The 20,764-nt window shown below is 37.0% G+C and overlaps 1 protein-coding gene across 1 annotated transcript in view; it reads right to left on the reverse strand.

Moving 5' to 3' along the window:
* The window catches only part of LOC123563505 (protein flightless-1 homolog), a 66,785-nt gene that overhangs the window by 3,957 nt on the left and 42,064 nt on the right, over window positions 1-20,764 (reverse strand). Inside the window, exons 19-29 of the mRNA XM_053532526.1 lie at window positions 14,070-14,205; window positions 11,442-11,526; window positions 9,920-10,314; window positions 9,385-9,481; window positions 8,679-8,859; window positions 7,851-8,067; window positions 7,064-7,101; window positions 6,713-6,836; window positions 6,161-6,250; window positions 5,586-5,678; window positions 1,595-1,708 (exon numbers count right to left, since the gene is read on the reverse strand). Of these exons, the coding sequence (XP_053388501.1) occupies window positions 1,595-1,708; window positions 5,586-5,678; window positions 6,161-6,250; window positions 6,713-6,836; window positions 7,064-7,101; window positions 7,851-8,067; window positions 8,679-8,859; window positions 9,385-9,481; window positions 9,920-10,314; window positions 11,442-11,526; window positions 14,070-14,205 (1,570 nt within the window). The remainder of the gene's footprint in view (window positions 1-1,594; window positions 1,709-5,585; window positions 5,679-6,160; window positions 6,251-6,712; window positions 6,837-7,063; window positions 7,102-7,850; window positions 8,068-8,678; window positions 8,860-9,384; window positions 9,482-9,919; window positions 10,315-11,441; window positions 11,527-14,069; window positions 14,206-20,764) is intronic.

Genomic DNA, 20,764 nt, shown 5'->3' on the forward strand with positions numbered 1-20,764 from the left:
TGTTTTCACTTACACTTTCATCTACCATTACAATGCTATTTCAAAACCTTCGTAAAATCCCATTCCACCTTCTCATACGTTTGTAAAGATCAAAGGTGACAAATCATCCCTTTTTTTTATATATTTATGGCAAATATCATCAGGTTGCTTTCTGCTCTTTGCATAAAAATGACAGTGCATTGTCAACCTTAAGTTTGAATCAAAGAATCGGTGAAAATGCCTACAGTAATGTTAGAAATCAGGGCTCCGGAAATTTTGAGAACTCAATCGGTCCGAAACGAAACGCTACCCCACCCACCGCATTACCAATATACCATATTTGTAAAACGTGATAATAAGCATGTCATGCATTAAAACTGAGTTACCAGTCAACGCGAGTTACTATACAATGAAGACAGTTATTCAGTGTTATGTGTGATCGTTACTTTGTTTAAATTTTGATGTTTTTCCGTGAAAATACTTGCAAGGATAAAATCACCGAGGCATACACCGTGTATCTAACTAGTCTAAAAGCCAACACACGTGACTTCGGTACCGTATACACGGCAGATAATTTGTGACGTTTCCTCATTCTTTGACGGAATTTTATAAAATACAATGCGTCAAATTGAATTACACGGCACATATTCTCTGCTATACATCCTCAGTATTTTAAGAATACTCTGCCGCGGACCGAATGTGTACGTTATGTGAACGCTGAGATCGAATTTCCCGCATGTGTAGTACCATTTTGTCACGCGGGTTGGCCACGGATATTTCATTTCACTGGTGTTGTACTTCAATAAGCAACTACATTTTATTAAGTTATATGTTCTCTTCTTATGTAAACAAAATTTCGTTTTGAAACGTTTTTTAAAAGACCGATTTGATAAACAGCGCCACTCCGGTTTTCTTTATCATTCGTGTTTGTCAGTCCATTTTTTTTCTTCTTTTTTTTTGTACAGTCGGGTTGCAGACGATTTTCTGCACTTGTTTCAACTGGAGCCCCAACAAATGTATCATGTAATTTTTACAAACAAGTAATTATAAAAATTATATCGGTTTCCCGTGTGATGTCTCATTAAATGCAGTGACCATTTGTTTTTTACCCATGATCAAACATAGCCTTTTGAAATAAACCATCCGTCGGATTCTAAATAAAAGAAGTGGATCCCCGTTGAAAGGATTTGGATCCAGTCAGAAACATTTGGAAACCAGTCAAAAATGTTTAATTCATTGCAGTCGGCTGTCTGCAAACATTAAAGGATGTGCCGCGCGAGCACTGATTGCGTCACGTGCCAATTACGGACCGATTATCAAGGTGACAATCAGACCGTTTGACACGTTTATCGATTATCTGAGGGTGCGACCAACAATTTCCTGCTTGGCAGGTGATCGTGTAATGAGATTTCAGACCGAAATTTATACTTTTTTCCATTTTTACGGGACCGATTTTTTTCGTTTTTTCACTTCACGAATCGGTCTGAAAAGTAAAAAATCGGTCCAAAACCGACAAACCGGCAAATTTCCGAAGCCCTGTTAGAAATCATTTCAATCCAAGTATCATGGCTTATTTAAGATTGCTTAGAGGACATTTAAACACTTTTTTTCTTACCTGTGCACTCTTAAAAGCTAGTTTGATCTCAACATCTGAGGTTTTCCTGCCGACCCACAGAAACACTTGTTGCCCATTGTCAAGAATCATCACATCATCATCAGCTAAATCATCCTGTAAATAGACCAATCATCACCATCATCAACATCTTCACAACCAACATTATCATCAACAGCATCGCCATCATCTTCATCATTAGCACAATAGCACTATCAATCATAAATGTTGAAAACTAGATGTTATAGTTCAGACTATTATTCTCCCTCATTACTAAGTCATTCTTTAAAACCGAGGTGAAAAATGAAGCTCTTGATGTAAAAGATTTCATAACCAGCTACATTTTTGAACAAATGTGTAAATTCTTCGTATGCTTTTAACAGAAAGTCATCTTTTCACTTCATTTCACAGAATTTGGCACAGCCTCCTTACTACCAAAACAGTTACTGACAGCCTATGGCCTGATATTCTGCCTAACAGCTACATTTCCCTACTTCCAGATATTCTGCCTAAACAGCTACCGCTACCCTAAAGCCAGATATTTTACCTAATCAGTCACAGAATTCTAGAGGCAGATATTCTACTTAAACAGTTACCCCTCTGCCTAAACAATTACCAGCACCCAATAACCAGATATCCTTCCTAAACAGTTACCCTTGAGCCAGATATTACAATCATCACCTAAAACTAGCGATAGATTCTCATTACACAAAGTCAGTCAATATCATTATCATAAACATACCGGTATGCTATAGAATCTTCTATATTCATTGAAATACACTAATTCATGTCACTAGTGAACTAGTGTTTTACCAAACTGTATGCCCACAAAATAAAATGATTTTACAGTTAATTAAGTGCCAAGGGAATTTTGGTAGACATTTTGTGCTATGTCAGTATGCAAATACTGTTCTCACAGAGCTTTCAAGGGCAAACAGTTTCAAACTAGAGCTGCTTCTGAGAAAAGCGCATGTCTCCCACAACTGCCTAATCATCTAAATAGTAAGTCAGTCTTTATATACTTAGAGCATATGCACATACAGGACCCCAAAAGGACTCCTATACTACTAGAACGCATGCGCATTTATGGCACCAAAAGGACCCCTATACTACTTTTGAAAGTAGTATAGGAGTCCTTTTGGTGTCAAAAATGCGCAAGAAATCTGAGCATTTTTTTGGAAATTCAAAGGCTATAATTCCGAAGTGCCTGGGCCGATTTGGCTAGTTATCGAACTTGGCCAAGCACTTATTGGCAAACACATTTTGTTCAAGTTTGGTGAAGATCGGATGAGAAATGTTCCACTTAGAGTGCGGACAAGCTTTGTGACGGACAGACAGACAGGAGTAAATCAATATGTCTCCCACACCACTGTGTGGTGGGAGACATAACTAGAAAATGCTTTTGTAAAAAAGCGCATGTCTCCCCCAATGCAAAGTCCTATAGGCAAGAAGTCAATAGGGGTCAGGAGCAAAAGTCAAATAGACACTGATGGTTGGCTGCAATAGGGATCATCTACTTGGCATGTCCAATCATCCCGCTAAATTTCAACACTCTTGGCCTAGTGGTTCTCAAGTCTCTGTTCAGGCTTCTGTGACCTTGACCTTTGATCAAGTGACCTCAAAATAAATAGGGGTCATCTACTCTGCATGTCCAATAATCCTATTAAGTTTCAACATTGTAGGTCAAAAGGTTCTCAAATTATTTCCAAAAAATGATTTTACATGAACAGGCCACTGTGACCTTGACCTTTAATAGACTGACCCCAAAATCAATAGGGGTCATCTACTCTGCATGTTCAATCATCCTATGAAGTTTCAACATTCTGGGTCAAGTGGTTCTCAAGTTATTGATCGGAACTGGTTATCAATGTTCAGGCCCCTGTGACCTTGACCTTTAATGGAGTGACCCCAAAAACAATAGGGGTCATTTACTCTGCATGACCAATCATCCTATGAAGTTTAAACATTCTGGGTTGAGAGGTTCTCAAGTTATTGATGGGAAATGGTTTTCCATGTTCAGGCCCCTGTGGCCTTGATCTTTAACAGAGTGACCCTAAAATCGTTAGGGGTCATCTACTCTGCATGACCAATCATCCTATGAAGTTTCATCATTCTGGGTCAAGTGGTTCTCAAGTTACTGACCGGAAATGGTTTTCAAATGTTCAGGCCCCTGTGACCTTGACCTTTCACAGAGTGACCCCAAAATCGTTAGGGGTCATCTACTCTGCATGACCAATCATCCTATTAAGTTTCAACATTCTGGGTCAAGTGGTTCTCAAGTTACTGACCGGAAATGGTTTTCAATGTTCAGGCCCCTGTGACCTTGACCTTTAATGGAGTGACCCCAAAATCGATAGGAGTCATCTACTTTGCATGTAAAATCACCCTATGAAGTTTCAACATTCTGGGTCAAGTGGTTTTCTAGTTATTGATCGGAAATGGTTTTCCATGTTCAGGCCCCTGTGACCTTGACCTTTGATGGAGTGACCCCAAAATCAATAGGGGTCATCTACTCTTTATGACCAATCATCCTATGAAGTTTCAACATTCTGGGTCAAGGGGTTCTCTAGTTATTGATTGGAAATGGTTTTCAATTTTCAGGCCCCTGTGACCTTGACCTTTGACGGAGTGACCCCCAAAATCAATAGGGGTCATCTACTCTTCATGATCAATCATCCTATGAAGTTTCAACATTCTGGGTCAAGTGGTTCTCTAGTTATTAATCGGAAATGGTTTTCAATGTTCAGGCCCCTGTGACCTTGACCTTTGACAGAGTGACCCCAAAATCAATAGGGGTCATCTACTCTTCATGACCAATCATCCTATGAAGTTTCAACATTCAGGGTCAAGTGGTTCTCAAGTTACTGACCAGAAATGGTTTTCAATGTTCAGGCCCCTGTGACCTTGACCTTTAATGGAGTGACCCCAGAATCGATAGGGGTCATCTACTTTGCATGTACAATCATCCTATGAAGTTTCAACATTCTGGGTCAAGTGGTTCTCTAGTTATTGATCGGAAATGGTTTTCCATGTTCAGGCCCCTGTGACCTTGACCTTTGACAGAGTGACCACAAAATCAATAGGGGTCATCTACTTTTCATGACCAATCATCCTATGAAGTTTCAACATTCTGGGTCAGGTGGTTCTCAAGTTACTGACCTGAAATGGTTTTCAATGTTCGGGCCCCTGTGACCTTGATCTTTAATGGAGTGACCCCAAAATCGATAGGGGTCATCTACTTTGCATGTACACTCATCCTATGAAGTTTCAACATTCTGGGTCAAGTGGTTCTCTAGTTATTGATCGGAAATGGTTTTCCATGTTCAGGCCCCTGTGACCTTGACCTTTGATGGAGTGACCCCAAAATCAATAGGGGTCATCTACTCTTCATGACCAATCATCCTATGAAGTTTCAACATTCTGGGTCAAGTGGTTCTCAAGTTACTGACTGGAAATGGTTTTCAATGTTCGGGCCCCTGTGACCTTGACCTTCAATGGAGTGACCCCAAAATCGATAGGGGTCATCTACTTTGCATGTACAATCATCCTATGAAGTTTCAACATTCTGGGTCAAGTGGTTCTCTAGTTATAGATCGGAAATGGTTTTCCATGTTCTGGCCCCTGTGACCTTGACCTTTGATGGAGTGACCCCAAAATCAATAGGGGTCATCTACTCTTTATGACCAATCATCCTATGAAGTTTCAACATTCTGGGTCAAATGGTTCTCTAGTTATTGATCGGAAATGGTTTTCAATGTTCGGGCCCCTGTGACCTTGACCTTCGACAGAGTGGCCCCAAAAACATTAGGGGTCGTCTACTCCAGCAGCCCTACAACCCTATGAAGTTTGAAGGTTCTAGGTCAAATGGTTCTCCAGTTATTGCTCGGAAATGAAGTGTGACGTACGGACGTACGGAAGGATGGACGGACGGACAGGGCAAAAACAATATGTCTCCTGGGGGAGACATAAATATACTAGCCATTTCATATTTTACCTGGCAAAAGTCTGCACATTTTTCTGAGACAGCGAAGTATCCTTTCTCATTTGAACACCTGAACAGTCTGGCAAAGTTCATGAAAGCTGCATCCTGTATGTACAAATTGTATACAAATATGTAACTACAATGTCAAGTATTAACATTCTGGGCCACAATTTTTAGAACAAATGATACTAAATCTAGGAAGATAAACAGGTATGATATCACATTTGCCTTGTCAGACCAAAGATAATACTGTAATTTTTAAGTTCTTCAGGTGGAGAAAGATCCACTCAGACAATTATTTCTAGTATGGCATGGCATATAGCGAAAAATCCTCTTTAGCTTACAAGCTTGTTTGCTTCATCATATAAAATATTTTGAACTTAACAAAATTTAAACACGCAATGGGAGGCAAGTCATCAATCAGAAAACATAACTGTTTAATCAAAATGGCAACTTAAATTACACTGTAAAAGGAAAGCAGGACAATTCAAACCACAAAATTATTATATTAAAAGTAAACTGAAAAGCCTTATGTCATCCTTCAGTGAAATATTGTATGTATTAAAACAACATTCTTGAATACTGACCTTATCATATGGTTTCCTGCCACCAATGCCGACCCAGAAGAAATTCTCCGGTTCCTCTCCCTCATTGATCATCTGGACTGTGTAGTTATCCTAGAAATATACACAATTTTACCAACATTATATACAGGATATTTGCTGGTTTCAGTGTAAGACTGAAATATCTTTCACTGATTGAACATCAGATTCAATATTTTCACAAGTGGAGAAGTTATGATTGGAAAGTTAAAATCAGTTATTAACACATGAAAAATATAGATAAATATGCATAATTTAGCCTTTATATTTGTCACAATGTAATTTCTTCAGTTTTAAAAAAATTTAAAAAATGAAAAGAAAAACAGCCAAAATATAGCTTTCATTTTTGACTTTTGTCCAGACGCATGCTTCAGTAATTACATTTTCTTCTGATATGTTTTGGGAGTGACAGATTTTACAGGGCCTCGTGCCAGATCTCCCCCAGCCCCCATCCCAGCTATCTTAATCCATCCTTGAATTGGGCTCATGAAACAACACCTGATATTTTCTAAACATTTTAAGGGAAAGATAAACTACCTTGTACATGAGATAGGCAAGTTCCTCAGTCAATGAAGCATCTTCGTGGTCTGCCTTACTTCCACACCATACATATACAACTCCATTCAGATCTTCTGTGTCAAATGGTACCATTAATATATAGCTGAAAAACAAACACGACATTTCAATGTATTTTCTTACCACAAGCTTTGAATTTAACTGAATTATGGGGAAAAATTAGAGAGAGAAAACATAATGACTTGTTCAACAGAGCTCTTTGTTCATGTTGCAGAATGGCTCAAACTTAACAGTCTCGACCATTCAAAAGGCATACCAATTAGCACGCTATAAAATAATTCATTAAGAATTCACTAACAAGGACTTACTTACCAGAAGCAAGAATTCAGTAAAGAAGCATGAGGCCGGATCTGAAAAAAACAAAACATTTTTATTAATGTAAGGTTACTAAAACATTAGAGGGTAATGTCTCCAGACAAACATAAAGCATGAAAAAAAAAAGACAGCAATTGGTATAAGACAACGAAATTGATTGATGTTTAAGTGGACAATTAAATGTGTATGATATTTAAGGAAAGCTAAATGAGCCACACCATGAGAAAACAAACATAGTGCCTTTGCGACCAGCCTGGTCAGGATCCATGCTGTTCGCTTTCAAAGCCTATTGCAATTAGAGAAACCGTTAGCGAACAGCATGGATCCTGACCAGACTGCGCAGATGCACAGGCTGGTCTGGATCCATGCTGGTCACAAAGGCACTATGTTGGTTTTCTCATGGTGTGGCTCAAATTACAAGGGGACTAATGCTTTTGAGAGTTTTCTACATATTTTACTGACTAATTAATTTTTTTTTCTTTACATTTTGAGTTTAGCCCAGTAAACATATGTTGAATAAAGACTGGTCATATAGAACAAACTATGGAAAGGTGTACCGTAATAATATACATTTGCTGAACAGCTTGCTGGTCAATCATCAAAACTAATGTCAAAAGATGATTATTTTGGCTATAAATCATAGACTTACCTACGAACCAATCAATTCTGGAATTCATGCATTCATTGTTTATTCATTAAATTTGTGTCGACACATATATTATGAGTATTGTGGTTGAAGTGTACATGCACTAAACAGCACAACAGAAACCTAGACTATGCATACCTGAATACATCTTGTAGATATAATGCCCCCGTTTGCACGAACTTCAAAGAACTCAACCTGTGCTTTCTTTGGTTCCTGGTTCGGTAGCCTTCTCTTGCCCTTCCTGATCACAAACTTCCGTTTGAAATGAGACATAAATTTCAGATTCTCCTGCTGCTGGTGAGTTCTTACCACCTCTAACTTGTCACCAAATAATCCTTCAAACTTCTTCTGTAAACTGGATGTACATGAAAATAAAGATTTTTTCCTTATTTTGCTTATAATATTCGTATTATACTTTGTTCTAAAGAACTCCCAAGGTAATAGGAACTTTTTAAAATGTTCAAAATATCATAAATTTATTGTCAAAAAGTAATTGTGATAAGGTATTTTCAAGCTGTAAAATTGAGCCATTTTGTACATTAATAAGTTTCAAAATTTCAATTTTAGCTTTATTATTCCTTGTAAAAATGTTAAATTTTGAAAAACTTAATTTTTCCGTTTTGTTGAGCAGAATTTCACAGAGGGATAAATACATTTTTGGCTGTAAATTAATGTTATTAAAAAAGATCTTAAAACTCAAAAAGATCTTAATATCACTCAGGCAGACCTTTAAATGAATAACCAGTACAATCTTTATCTGATCTTGTGTTAAAGCCCAGTCATGGATTTCATGCTCCATACAGTAAGTATATAAAACTAATGAATGATCTCTTGTAACTCATTAAAATATTAAACAAAAGTATCTATAACTTAAAGACTGTAACACTTTATCTTAACAAGATTTAGATGTCACAAAGTAGGGACAGTTTTAACAAAACACTAATATTTCTAGCGTGTAAGATATACCTGAATGTGAAAGTAAGGTAACCCATATTTCCGGCATCACGTCCTTGCCAGAAATAAACAACACATTTAATTTGTTCTTCCGGTGGTTCACCTTCTTCGCCTTCCTCCTCATCTTCCGGTACATCCACTGGTAACCAATAGCGACACATGAATACATAGCAATCCTCGCTGTGAAATATACCTGCAATAAATCAAATATTTTATGTAAGATTCACATACCAAGTACCTGCCTTTCTTATGCAACAGTGGAGATGTTTAAACATTATACATGTCATTCCAATTATATTATCAAACCAGAGTGCTGTCAAATCTAGAATTGCAGATTAATGCATAATTTAATCACCCCAAATCATTATGCAGGTTATCTGAAGACTCACAGCTTTTCATGTTGGAAGACATCAGATGCCCCTGTATGCATAAACACAGACAACAGATGAACCTAGGTAGAACCATCAACCTCCCCACAGCTGTATGGCTTCCTCACATGCTGACACAAGCAGAGCTCAAACTACCATAGGAAAGGCAGAGATTTGAAGCTGACAATGTAACCACATGGGCCAAGGAGGCCCCCAAAACATTTTTGTATCTACAGTAATCTCAGTTTATCATGTCTATGTTAAAGCATATCCTTTTTTCTTTTGGAACAATATGCCAGGATGATGAAACTGCCGAGTTAAGAAAACAGAATGATTGCAAGCAAGTATACCTATTTCATTTTCTGGCAGCCTGACAAACTTCTTGCCTTCCAGGACAAATGCTTCCATCCCATCTAGATCCTCATTCCACTCTTCAATCAACTGTTCCTGTAAAACAACAATATAAACACATCAAACTTGTTTTACAAACTAAAATCTTTACTTAAAAAACACAGACTTTATTCTCGTTACAATTTAAGATCAAATTCAAAATTGAAATTAAGGAAAAAGCAAGAACAATGTTAACATAACTTTTTTAATAAAGAATTTAAGGTTTCACATTAACTGGATTTCACCTACCAGCTTTTACAAATGACATATATGTTATTAAATCATACTTTATTGCTAAGTTCATACTTATTACCAACTCTATTCCTTTTAAAAACTAAACCAAGCACACTCAAAAATATCAAATTAACAGTTCTGACATTGTCAGAGACTCCTTTTGTCATTTAAAGGTAAATTTGCTCAAACAATTTTATATTTCTGGATTTGTCTTGTATACTTATACAGAAAATTCCAATGGGGGAGTAAGAAAATACTCACAGCTTCATCTTTTGGCATTGAAGGCTGTCTGGCCATAAACAATGCTGACAGATCTGTCTTCATCTTGTCTCGTTCCATGATCACTTTCATATCGGCCCCTCTTCTTGTGATTGATTCAGCAGTTCTTGTATAATCTACTGGCAACACGTCATCCCATCCAACAAACTTGGTCTTAAAGATTTGGGGCTCTGTCCCCTCCAGACACCTTGTCACGCTACAGTAGTCTGGGCGCTCTAACATAGCATTCAGTTCTTGTGAAAGTTTCAGAGCAGCAGCTCTTATAAGACGTGTAGATTTTTTACCAATCCAGACAAATACGTCAGTTTTACAGTCAAGGATATAGACTTGTTTTGTGTCTAGTAATTTCTGTCTCAGTTTACTTCCTGGAATCTCCTCTGAAATGGGATATGACACTGCTTGTGAAAATGTTGCCTGAACTACAACAGGATTATTCACACTCATTTTTGTTATTGTGAGACAATCATATTTTGTGAGCAAGAATTTGTGATTTTGGCCAGAAGAGGTCTTCCATGAAGACATGATTTTTTGTATTTCAAACTTTGTAGAAATGCTGAATGGGACTGTTATATGTTTATTGGGATTTGATTTCATGGACTGGGATTTTTACATGTCCATTGATTGTGATTTAGTTTCATGGCTTGAGATAATTATTTGACCATCGGGATTTGATTTCATGGATAGAGTAGTTTTATGTCCATTGGAATTTAATTTCATGGATGGGGTTTGTTATATGTCCACTGGAATTTTATTTCATGGACTGGGATTGTTTTATGTCCACTGGAATTTAATTTCATGGACTGGGATTGTTTTATGTCCACTGGAATTTAATTTCATGGATTGGGTTTGTTATATGTCCATTGGAATTTTTATTTCATAGACTGGGATTGTTTTATGTCCACTGGAATTTTATTTCATGGACTGGGATTGTTTTATGTCCACTGGAATTTAATTTCATGGACTGGGATTGTTTTATGTCCATTGGAATTTAATTTCATGGATTGGGTTTGTTATATGTCCATTGGAATTTAATTTCATGGACTGGGATTGTTTTATGTCCATTGGAATTTTTATTTCATGGACTGGGATTGTTTTATGTCCATTGGAATTTAATTTCATGGACTGGGATTGTTTTATGTTCATTGGAATTTTTATTTCATGGACTGGGATTGTTTTATGTCCATTGGAATTTAATTTCATAAATTGGGATTGTTATGTCCATTGAGATTGATACAATCATGAAATCAACCCCGCGGTAAGCCATTAAAACTGTGCTCGTATTCCAACAGTGCCAGGTAAATTTGCGCATTATTTGTGTTCTCAATTTTACAGTAACAAGTTCTCTTTGACTTCCTTTTTAATAAACTGGTAAGTTAATGGGTCAAATATCCTTAATATTTGGTATACAGCTTAAATACATTTGTTTTTGTCAAAACTGTTAGGACCAATCATGTACAGAAAAGGAAGTCTGTTGACGTAACCATTTCAAATAACCAAAGCTAACCTTGTGGCAGCTCCAGATATCCCATTCCAAGTCCAACCTTGTACAGCCTTGGCTCTGCTGGCTCAAAATCATCTGTTACCCATTCCTGAAAAAATACACTAAATGCTATTATCAAATGTATATCAATTAAACATTTTTAAATCCAGTAATGAAAAGACAAATTAAAACATCTCAGTGATGTTGTGGTAAAATACTTTCAAATCACATGAAAACTTTCTCAGTAATAACCAGACATAAAATAAAACATCCCAGTCATTTTCAAGTTATGACACGTACAATACTGCAGAAAGTCGTCTTTAGCAATGATGAGATCACCTGCACATAAAACTTGAACTATGAGCACAAAATATCCTGCTCTATTCTTACTTTACTGCAGAATAAATTACATATATCATTACAACATAAATTTCTAAAGATGCAAAAATTAAGATCCCTTCCTTAATTGGTGTGATATCCTTTGTAGAATGCACATGAAAGAGATCCCTACCTTAATTGGTGTGACATCCTTTGTAGAATGCATGTTAAAGAGATCTCTACCTTTATTGGTGTGACATCCTTTGTAGAATGCATGTTAAAGACATCCCTACCTTAATTAGTGTGACATCCTTCGTAGAATGCAATTAAGGAGATCCCTACCCTTATTGTAGTGATGTCTTTTGTAGAATGCACATTAAAGAGATCATTATCTTTATTGGTGTAAAATCCTTTGTAGAATGCACAGCAAAGAGATCTCTACCTTAATTGGTGTGAAATCCTTTGTAGAATGCACATTAAAGAGATCTCTAACTTAATTGGTGTGACGTCCTTTGTAGAATGCACATTAAAGAGATCTCTACCTTAATTGGTGTAACGTCCTTTGTAGAATGTAATTAAGGAGATCCCTACCTCTATTGGTGCAACATTCTTTCTAGAATGCATGTTAAAGAGATCCCTACCTTAAATGGTGTGACATCCTTTGTAGAATTCTATTAAGGAGATCCTTACCTTTATTGGTGTAATGTCCTTTGTAGAATGCACGTTAAAGAGATCCCTACCTTGATTGGTGTGACATCCTATGTAGAATGCAATTAAGGAGTTCCCTACCTTTATTGTGCAACATCCCACCTTTATTGTGCAACGTCCTTTGTAGAATGCACATTAAAGAGATCCCTACATTAATTGGTGTGACTTCCTTTGTAGAATGCAATTAAGGAGATCCCTACCTTTATTGGTGTGATATCCTTTACAGAATGCATGTTAAAGAAATCCCTACCTTTTTTGGTGTGACATCCTATGTAGAATGCAATTAAGGAGATCCCTACCTTTATTGGTGTGACATCCTTTGTAGAATGCTATTAAGGAGATCCCTACCTTTACTGGTGGAACGTCCTTTGCAGAATGCATGTTACAAAGATCCCTACCTTAATTGGTGTGACTTCCTTTGTAGAATGCTATTAAGGAGATCCCTACCTTTATTGGTGGAGCGTCCTTTGCAGAATGCATGTTACAGAGATCCCTACCTTAATTGGTGTGACTTCCTATGTAGAATGCTATTAAGGAGATCCCTACCATTACTGGTGGAATGTCCTTTGCAGAATGCATGTTACAGAGATCCCTACCTTAACTGGTGTGACTTCCTTTGTAGAATGCTATTAAGGAGATTCCTACCCTAACTGGTGGAACGTCCTTTGCAGAATGCATGTTACAGAGATCCCTACCTTAATTGGTGTGACATCCTTTGTAGAAAACAAGGAGATCCCTACCTTTATTGTGCAACATCCTTTGTAGAATGCACATTAAAGAGATCCCTACCTTAATTGGTGTGACGTCCTTTGTAGAAAACAATTAAGGAGATCCCTACCTTTATTGTGCAACGTCCTTTGTGGAATGCACATTAAAGAGATCCCTGCCTTAATTGGTGTGACATCCTTTGCAGAAAGCAATTAAGGAGATTCCTTACCTTTATTGGTGTAACATCTTTTGTAGAAAGCATATTAAAGAGATCCCTACCTTAATTGGTGTGACTTCCTTTGTAGAATGCTATTAAGATCCCTACCTTTACTGGTGGAACGTCCTTTGCAGAATGCATGTTACAGAGATCCCTACCTTAATTGGTGTGACTTCCTTTGTAAAATGCTATTAAGGAGATCCCTACCTTTATTGGTGGAACGTCCTTTGCAGAATGCATGTTACAGAGATCCCTACCTTAATTGGTGTGACATCCTTTGTAGAAAACAAGTAAGGAGATCCCTTACCTTTATTGGTGTAACATCTTTTGTAGAAAGCATATTAAAGAGATCCCTACCATAATTGGTGTGACATCCTTTGTAGAAAGCAATTAAGGAGACTACCTTTATTGGTGCAACATCCTTCGTAGAATGTACGTTAAAGAGATCCCTACCTTAATTGGTGTGATGTCCTCTGTAAAATGCAATTAAGGAGATCCCTTACCTTTATTGGTGTAATGGCTTTTGTAGAATGCATATTAAAGAGATCCCTACCTTAACTGGTGTGACGTCCTTTATAGAATGCAATTAAGGAGATCCCTACCTTTATTGGTGTACTGTCCTTTATAGAATGCAATTAAGGAGATTCCTACCTTTATTGGTGTACTGTCCTTTGTAGAACGAACTTTAAAGATATCCCTACCTTTATTGGTGTAATGTCCTTTGTAGAATGCACATTAAGAGCTCTCCAGAATGGCATTTCTTCGGAACCTTGTGTTACTACTTCTATCTCTGACTTACTCTTTCTCTCATTCTTGTTTATTTTCTCTGCTATCAACCTGTATCCAAAGTAATAACATTTTACACTTTTCTGGTGAACTACTGGGAATTATCACTAGAGATATAATGCAAATATCCTCTACTTACCCCACAGTTGATACACAGACTTATTACCACCTACCAAAATGAGTAAACTGACTAGAGTGCAATGTTTTCACTTGTCTCAAAATCTGTTAAAATCTGCATTGTTAAAAATGGTCTTTGGTATAATCTTACAACTAGTGACCCAATTGTTACTTAGATAATCTAGCATCTAACTGGACAAAGATTTCATAGATAAAAACATTCTGACAAAGAAAATCACGTAGGACATTTGGCCTCTTGAGTGTTAACAATATTTTTTCAGGCCTCTGGTAATCCAGTTTTGAACCTGACCTAGATTTCATAGAAATAAACATTCTGACAAAAGATTTATGATGATCAAGTTAAAAATGTGGCCTCTAAAGTGCTGACAAGATCTTGCCATAATTTTAACTAGTGACCTAGTTTCTGACATTATGCAACCTAGTAGATTTGATAAAGACAAACACTATGACAAAGTTTTAAGAAGATCATGAAATGTGGCCTCTAGAGTATAAACAAGGTTTTTCTGTGATTTTACCTATTGACCTTGTTTCTGATCTCATGTAATCCAGTTTTGAACTTGACTTATATTTTTAGAGACATTCTGACATAGTTTCAAAAAGATCAAACAGAAAATGTGGCCCCTAGACTGTTAACAAGTTTTTTCTATGATTTAACCTAGTGTCCTAGTTTTTTACTTCTGGTAACCCAGTTTTTAAATTGAGCTAGACTTAATAGAGACAAACATTTAAGAAGGCAAACAGAAAATGTGGCCTCTACAGTGTTAACAAAGTTTTAGTATGATATGACCATGTGACCTAGTTATGTCCAGTTTTAAATTTATCCTAGATTTCATAGCCACAAACATTTTGACAAAGTTTAATAAAGGTGAGGTAAACAAGAGGGCCATGATGGCAGGCTTTCCAAGCGCTATTTGGCAAAAAAATTAGGGCTAAAATTAGGGATATTTTTGCCAAAAATTAGGGCTGTTTTAGCCAAAAATAAGGGCTAAATTAGGACTTAATGCCCACGGGCAACATCTCGAGCCCGCCCTTTGACCATATTTTTAGTTGTTTTTCATCATCACATGGCATGGGTCGTCCCCGGCTAGGTACATAGTGCGAGACAGTGCAGGTATGGGAGTAAGGCCTTTGTCCATGCTGGTAAGAATGGTGTCTCCCCCTGAAAGGTTATGATATACAGGTATGATATGGTGGCCACTGGTGCATTATTAGATCTAAATGTTCAGCTACTGTAGAGGTATTTCTCTTAATTTAGGGGGATCAGGGGGCTCTCCCCCTTGAATTTTTTTAAAAAGAGGTATGAAATGGTTGGGGGGCTGGTGCATCATTAGGTCTAAACAAGAGGACCATGATGGTCCTGAATCGCTCACCTATCCCCACATGACCCAGTGTTGAACTGAGTATGACGTCGTTATTTCTATTATTTGACATAGTGACCTAGTTTTTGAGCACATGTGACCTAGATATCATCAAGATAAAAAATTCTGACCAATTTTCATGAAGATCCATTAAAAAATATGGCCTCTAGAGAGGTCACAAGCTTTTTCTATTATTTGACCTAATGACCTAGTTTTTGAAGGCACGTGACCCACTTTTAAACTTGATCTAGATATCATCAAGGTGAACATTTTCACCAATTTTCATGAAGATCTCGTGAAAAATATGGCCTCTAGAGAGGTCACAAGGTTTTTCTATTATTTGAAATAATGAACTAGTTTTTGACCGCACATGACCCAGTTACGAATCTGACCTAGATATCATCAAGCCGAACATTCTCACCAGTTTTCATGAAGATCCATTGAGAAATATGGCCTCTAGAGAGGTCACAAGGTTTTTCTATTTTTAGACCTACTGACCTAGTTTTTGACCCCACATGACCCAGTTTCGAACCTGACCTAGATATCATCAAGGTGAACATTCTGACTAATATTCATGAAGATCTCATGAAAAATATGGCCTCTAGAGAGGTCACATGGTTTTTCTATTTTTAGATCTACTGACCTAGTTTTTAACCCCACGTGACCCAGTTTCGAACTTGATCTAGATATCATCAAGGTAAACATTCTGACCAATTTTCCTGAAGATCCATTGAAAAATATGGCCTCTAGAGAGGTCACAATGTTTTTCTATTTTTATACCTACTGACCTAGTTTTTGACCGAACGTGACCCAGTTTCAAATTTGACCTAGATATCATCAAGGTGAACTTTCTGACCAATTTTCATGAAGATCCATTGAGAAATATGGCCTCTAGAGAGGTCACAAGGTTATTCTATTTTTAGACCTACTGACCTAGTTTTTGATCCAACATGACTCAGTATCGAACTTGACCTAGATATCATCAAGGTGAACATTCTGACCAATATTCATGAAGATCTCATGAAAAATATGGCCTCTAGAGAGGTCACAAGGTTTTTCTATTTTTAGATCTACTGACCTAGTTTTTACCCCCACATGACCCAGTTTCGAACTTGATCTAGATATCATCAAGGTGAACATTCTGACCAATTTTCATGAAGATCCATTGAGAAATATGGCCTCTAGAGAGGTCAAAAGGTTTTTCTATTTTTAGACCTAATGACCTAGTTTTTGACCCCACATGACCCAGTTTGGAACTTGACCTAGATATCATCAAGGTGAACATTCTGACCAATATTCATGAAGATCTCATGAAAAATATGGCCTCTAGAGAGGTCACAAGGTTTTTCTATTTTTAGACCTACTGACCTAGTTTTTGACCCCACGTGACCCAGTTTCGAACTTGACCTAGATATCATCAATGTTTGAACATTCTGACCAATTTTCATGAAGATCTTGTGAAATATATGGCCTCTAGAGAGGTCACAAGGTTTTTCTATTTTTAGACCTACTGACCTAGTTTCTGAAGGCACGTGACCCGGTTTCGAACTTGACCTAGATATCATCAAGGTGAACATTCTGACCAACTTTCATAAAGATCCCATGAAAAATGTGACCTCTAGAGTGGTCACAAGCAAAAGTTTACGGACGCACGCACGCACGCACGCACGCACGGACGGACGACGGACACCGCGCGATCACAAAAGCTCACCTTGTCACTTTGTGACAGGTGAGCTAAAAATAAGGGCTAAATTAGGACTTAATGCCCACGGGCAACATCTCGAGCCCGCCCTTTGACCATATTTTTAGTTGTTTTTCATCATCACATGGCATGGGTCGTCCCCGGCTAGGTACATAGTGCGAGACAGTGCAGGTATGGGAGTAAGGCCTTTGTCCATGCTGGGAAGAATGGTGTCTCCCCCTGAAAGGTTATGATATACAGGTATGATATGGTGGCCACTGGTGCATTATTAGGTCTAAATGTTGAGGTACTGGAGAGGTACTTCTCTTAATTTAGGGGGGTCAGGGGGCTGTCCCCCTGGAAAATTTTGAAATACAGGTATGAAATGGTGGGTTCTGGTGTATTTTTTGTTCTAAATGTAGAGGTATACAAAGGAGGGAGTTAGCCCCCTAATTTTAGGGAGGTCAGGGGGCTGCCTTACACCTCTGGACAATTTTGAAATACAGGTATGAAATGCTGGATTGTATTGCATTTTTTGGTCTAAAGTTTGATGTGTGGGAGGGGTATCTCTGTAATTTTAGGGGACTCTCCATCTGGAAAAATTGGAAATACAGGTGTGAAATAGTGGTCTCTGGTGCATTTTTATCTAAATTTTGAGGTACTGGAGGGGTAGTCCCCTCATTTGATGGGGGTCATGGGTTTTCCCCTGGAAATTTTTAAAATAATAGTATGTAATGGTAGCCTCTGGTGCATTCTTTTTTGGCTAAATTTCGAGATATAGTTGGGTGCAACTTAGATGATTATAGGTCACTTCTCAGCTAACTTTAGGAGGGGGGCTGAAGGAACAGAATCATCCTCTGTAAATGAATCTTAACTTCAATAAATTAATTGGTTCCTTATGATATTAATTATGCATGACTTTGTGCAAAAAAAGATAGAAATTACAAAAAAATTAGGGATAATTTAAAAAATAAGGGCTTTTTTAGGAATTTGGCCATTTCTGGGTGTTTTTTTCAGGAATTTTAGGGAGGCCTGAAAAAATTAGGATTTTTTAGGAATTTTATGGCCACTTGAAAGCCTGTGATGGCCCTATATTGCTCACCTGAGTACCATTGTCAAAATGATATATCACGTTTTGACATAGAGCACATAGGCATACACATTAAATATCAATAAGATAAACATTTTCTTGTAACAGTCCCTTTTGACCTAGTCAGGGCCAATTTCCATACCAAGTTTGAGGGTCCTAGGTTCAAATGCTGCATTTTTGTACTAACATGACTATTCCTTACCCTGGAAGACTTAAATAACATTTAAAACCAATCTCATTAGATGCTGCCGATATATCTTCGTTTACATAAAATAAAGGGAGGTAATTTGTCATAAATTCAGTCAAAAGTTATCTACCCTGATTGTCCGAGTCCATCTGATGGAACAAATGACATTTCAAATCAGTATCTTCATTGGTTAATGAGATACACCCATTTTAATTTGAAATAAAGGGAGGTAATTTGACATAAAATCAGTCCATGGCTATCTACCCTGATTGCCTCAGTCCAACTAAAGATAATAATGAAATTTCAAATGAGTTCTATAAATATTTACTGAGATAAATCCATTTTTATTAAAATCAGGGGAGGTAATCAGGCACTGGTATATGCATGTAGAAGATACAAAGTACAAGCCTATACAACAATATATTAGTTAAGTATTCATATCGATAAATGTTCAATCAAGAGTTATCTAATTTGACTATTTCTTACCATGGAAGACATAAATAACATTTCAAACCAATCTCATTAGAAGCTGCTAAGGTGTATTCATTTAGATAAAAAATAAAGGGAGGTAATTTGTCATAAATTCAGTCAATATGTATCTTCACTGATTGTCCAAGTCCATCTGTTGACATAAATGAAATTTCAGATCAGTATCTTCACTAGTTACAGAGATATACCAATTTTAACTTGAAATAAAGGGAGGTAATTTGACATAAAATCAGTCCATAGTTATCTACCCTGATTGTCTCAGTCCAACTAATGACAATAATGAAATTTCAAATAAGTCCTATAAGTACTTACTGATATAAATCCATTTTGATTACAATCAGGGGAGGTAATCAGATATAAAATAACTGGAACCTCTGATTGGATCTGACAGATTCGTCATGGAATCCAAGATTTATTGTTGTTAAAGATATTTTGGAAGTTTGTATCAAATCAAACCATAAATGAAGTCTCTATATGGCTGCAAAAGCCAAAAATAGCAAATTTTGGCCCTTTAAGGGGCCATAACTCTGGAACCCATGAAGGAATCTGGCCAGTTCAAGAAATGAACCAAGATCTTGTGGTGATACAAGTTGTGTGCAACTTTGGTTAAAATCAAATAATAAATGAAGCTGCTATTGTGCAGACAAGGTCAAAATAGCTAATTTTGGCCCTTTCAGGGGCCATAACTCTGGAACCCATAATGAGATCTGCCCAGTTCAAGAAAGGAACCGAGATCTTATGGTGACACAAATTTTGTGCAAGTTTGATTAATGACACACGGACGCACAGACGATGGACGAATGGTGATCACAAAAGCTCACCTTGTTACTATGTGACAGGTGAGCTAAAAATGTAGCCTCTAGTGTGTAAACAAGGTTTACCTATAAACCGACCTAGTGAACTAGTTTTTGACCCCAGATGTCCCAGTAAGATTTTTGTCCAAGTTTTTATTAAAGGAAATACTCCTGACTGAGCTGAGTTTCATTAAGATTGTACTAAAATTGTGACCTCTACAGTAATTTTTTTTAAGAAACATGATGCACTACAAACAATGGAAACAGGGTGGTCACATTAGCTCACCTTGAGCTAAAAAGTAGTCTGCCAAACAAACCGCATAAGGTGAGTCAGCTTTCAATGGTAAACAAGTGTTGCAAGTTTTAAGGCAATAGCTTTGATAGTTTAGGAATTAGATGACCTAAACATAAAACTTAACCTACAAGTCTGATTTTCTAAGTCCTAAAGGGGCCATAATTCTTGCAAAAAGCAGGATGGAGTTATATTTCTTGCTGTACAGAGTCAGCTTTTGATGGTGAACAAGTATTGCAAGTTTTAAAGCAATAGCTTTGATAGTTTAGAAGAAAAGCTGACCTAAACATAAAACTTAACCTGGCAACGCCGACGCCGATCAAGTGATGACAATAACTCATCATTTTTTTTCCAAAAATCAGATGAGCTAAAAATACTGACAATTTTCACCCCAACCATCAACTTGCAGTTTCTAATTAATGAATCAAAGAATAACAAGTGTATACTTTAATTATCAAAACAATGTCCCATACATGTAAGACAATCAAATTTTACAAATCCAGATTATATTTTTAATGAACTATAGTAAATTTTATAATCAGAACTTCAAAGATTGACTCAATATTGCTCACATTATCAAT

The sequence above is a fragment of the Mercenaria mercenaria genome, chromosome 2 (genome assembly GCF_021730395.1).
Source record: "Mercenaria mercenaria strain notata chromosome 2, MADL_Memer_1, whole genome shotgun sequence".
Taxonomy (NCBI): Eukaryota; Metazoa; Mollusca; class Bivalvia; order Venerida; family Veneridae; genus Mercenaria; species Mercenaria mercenaria.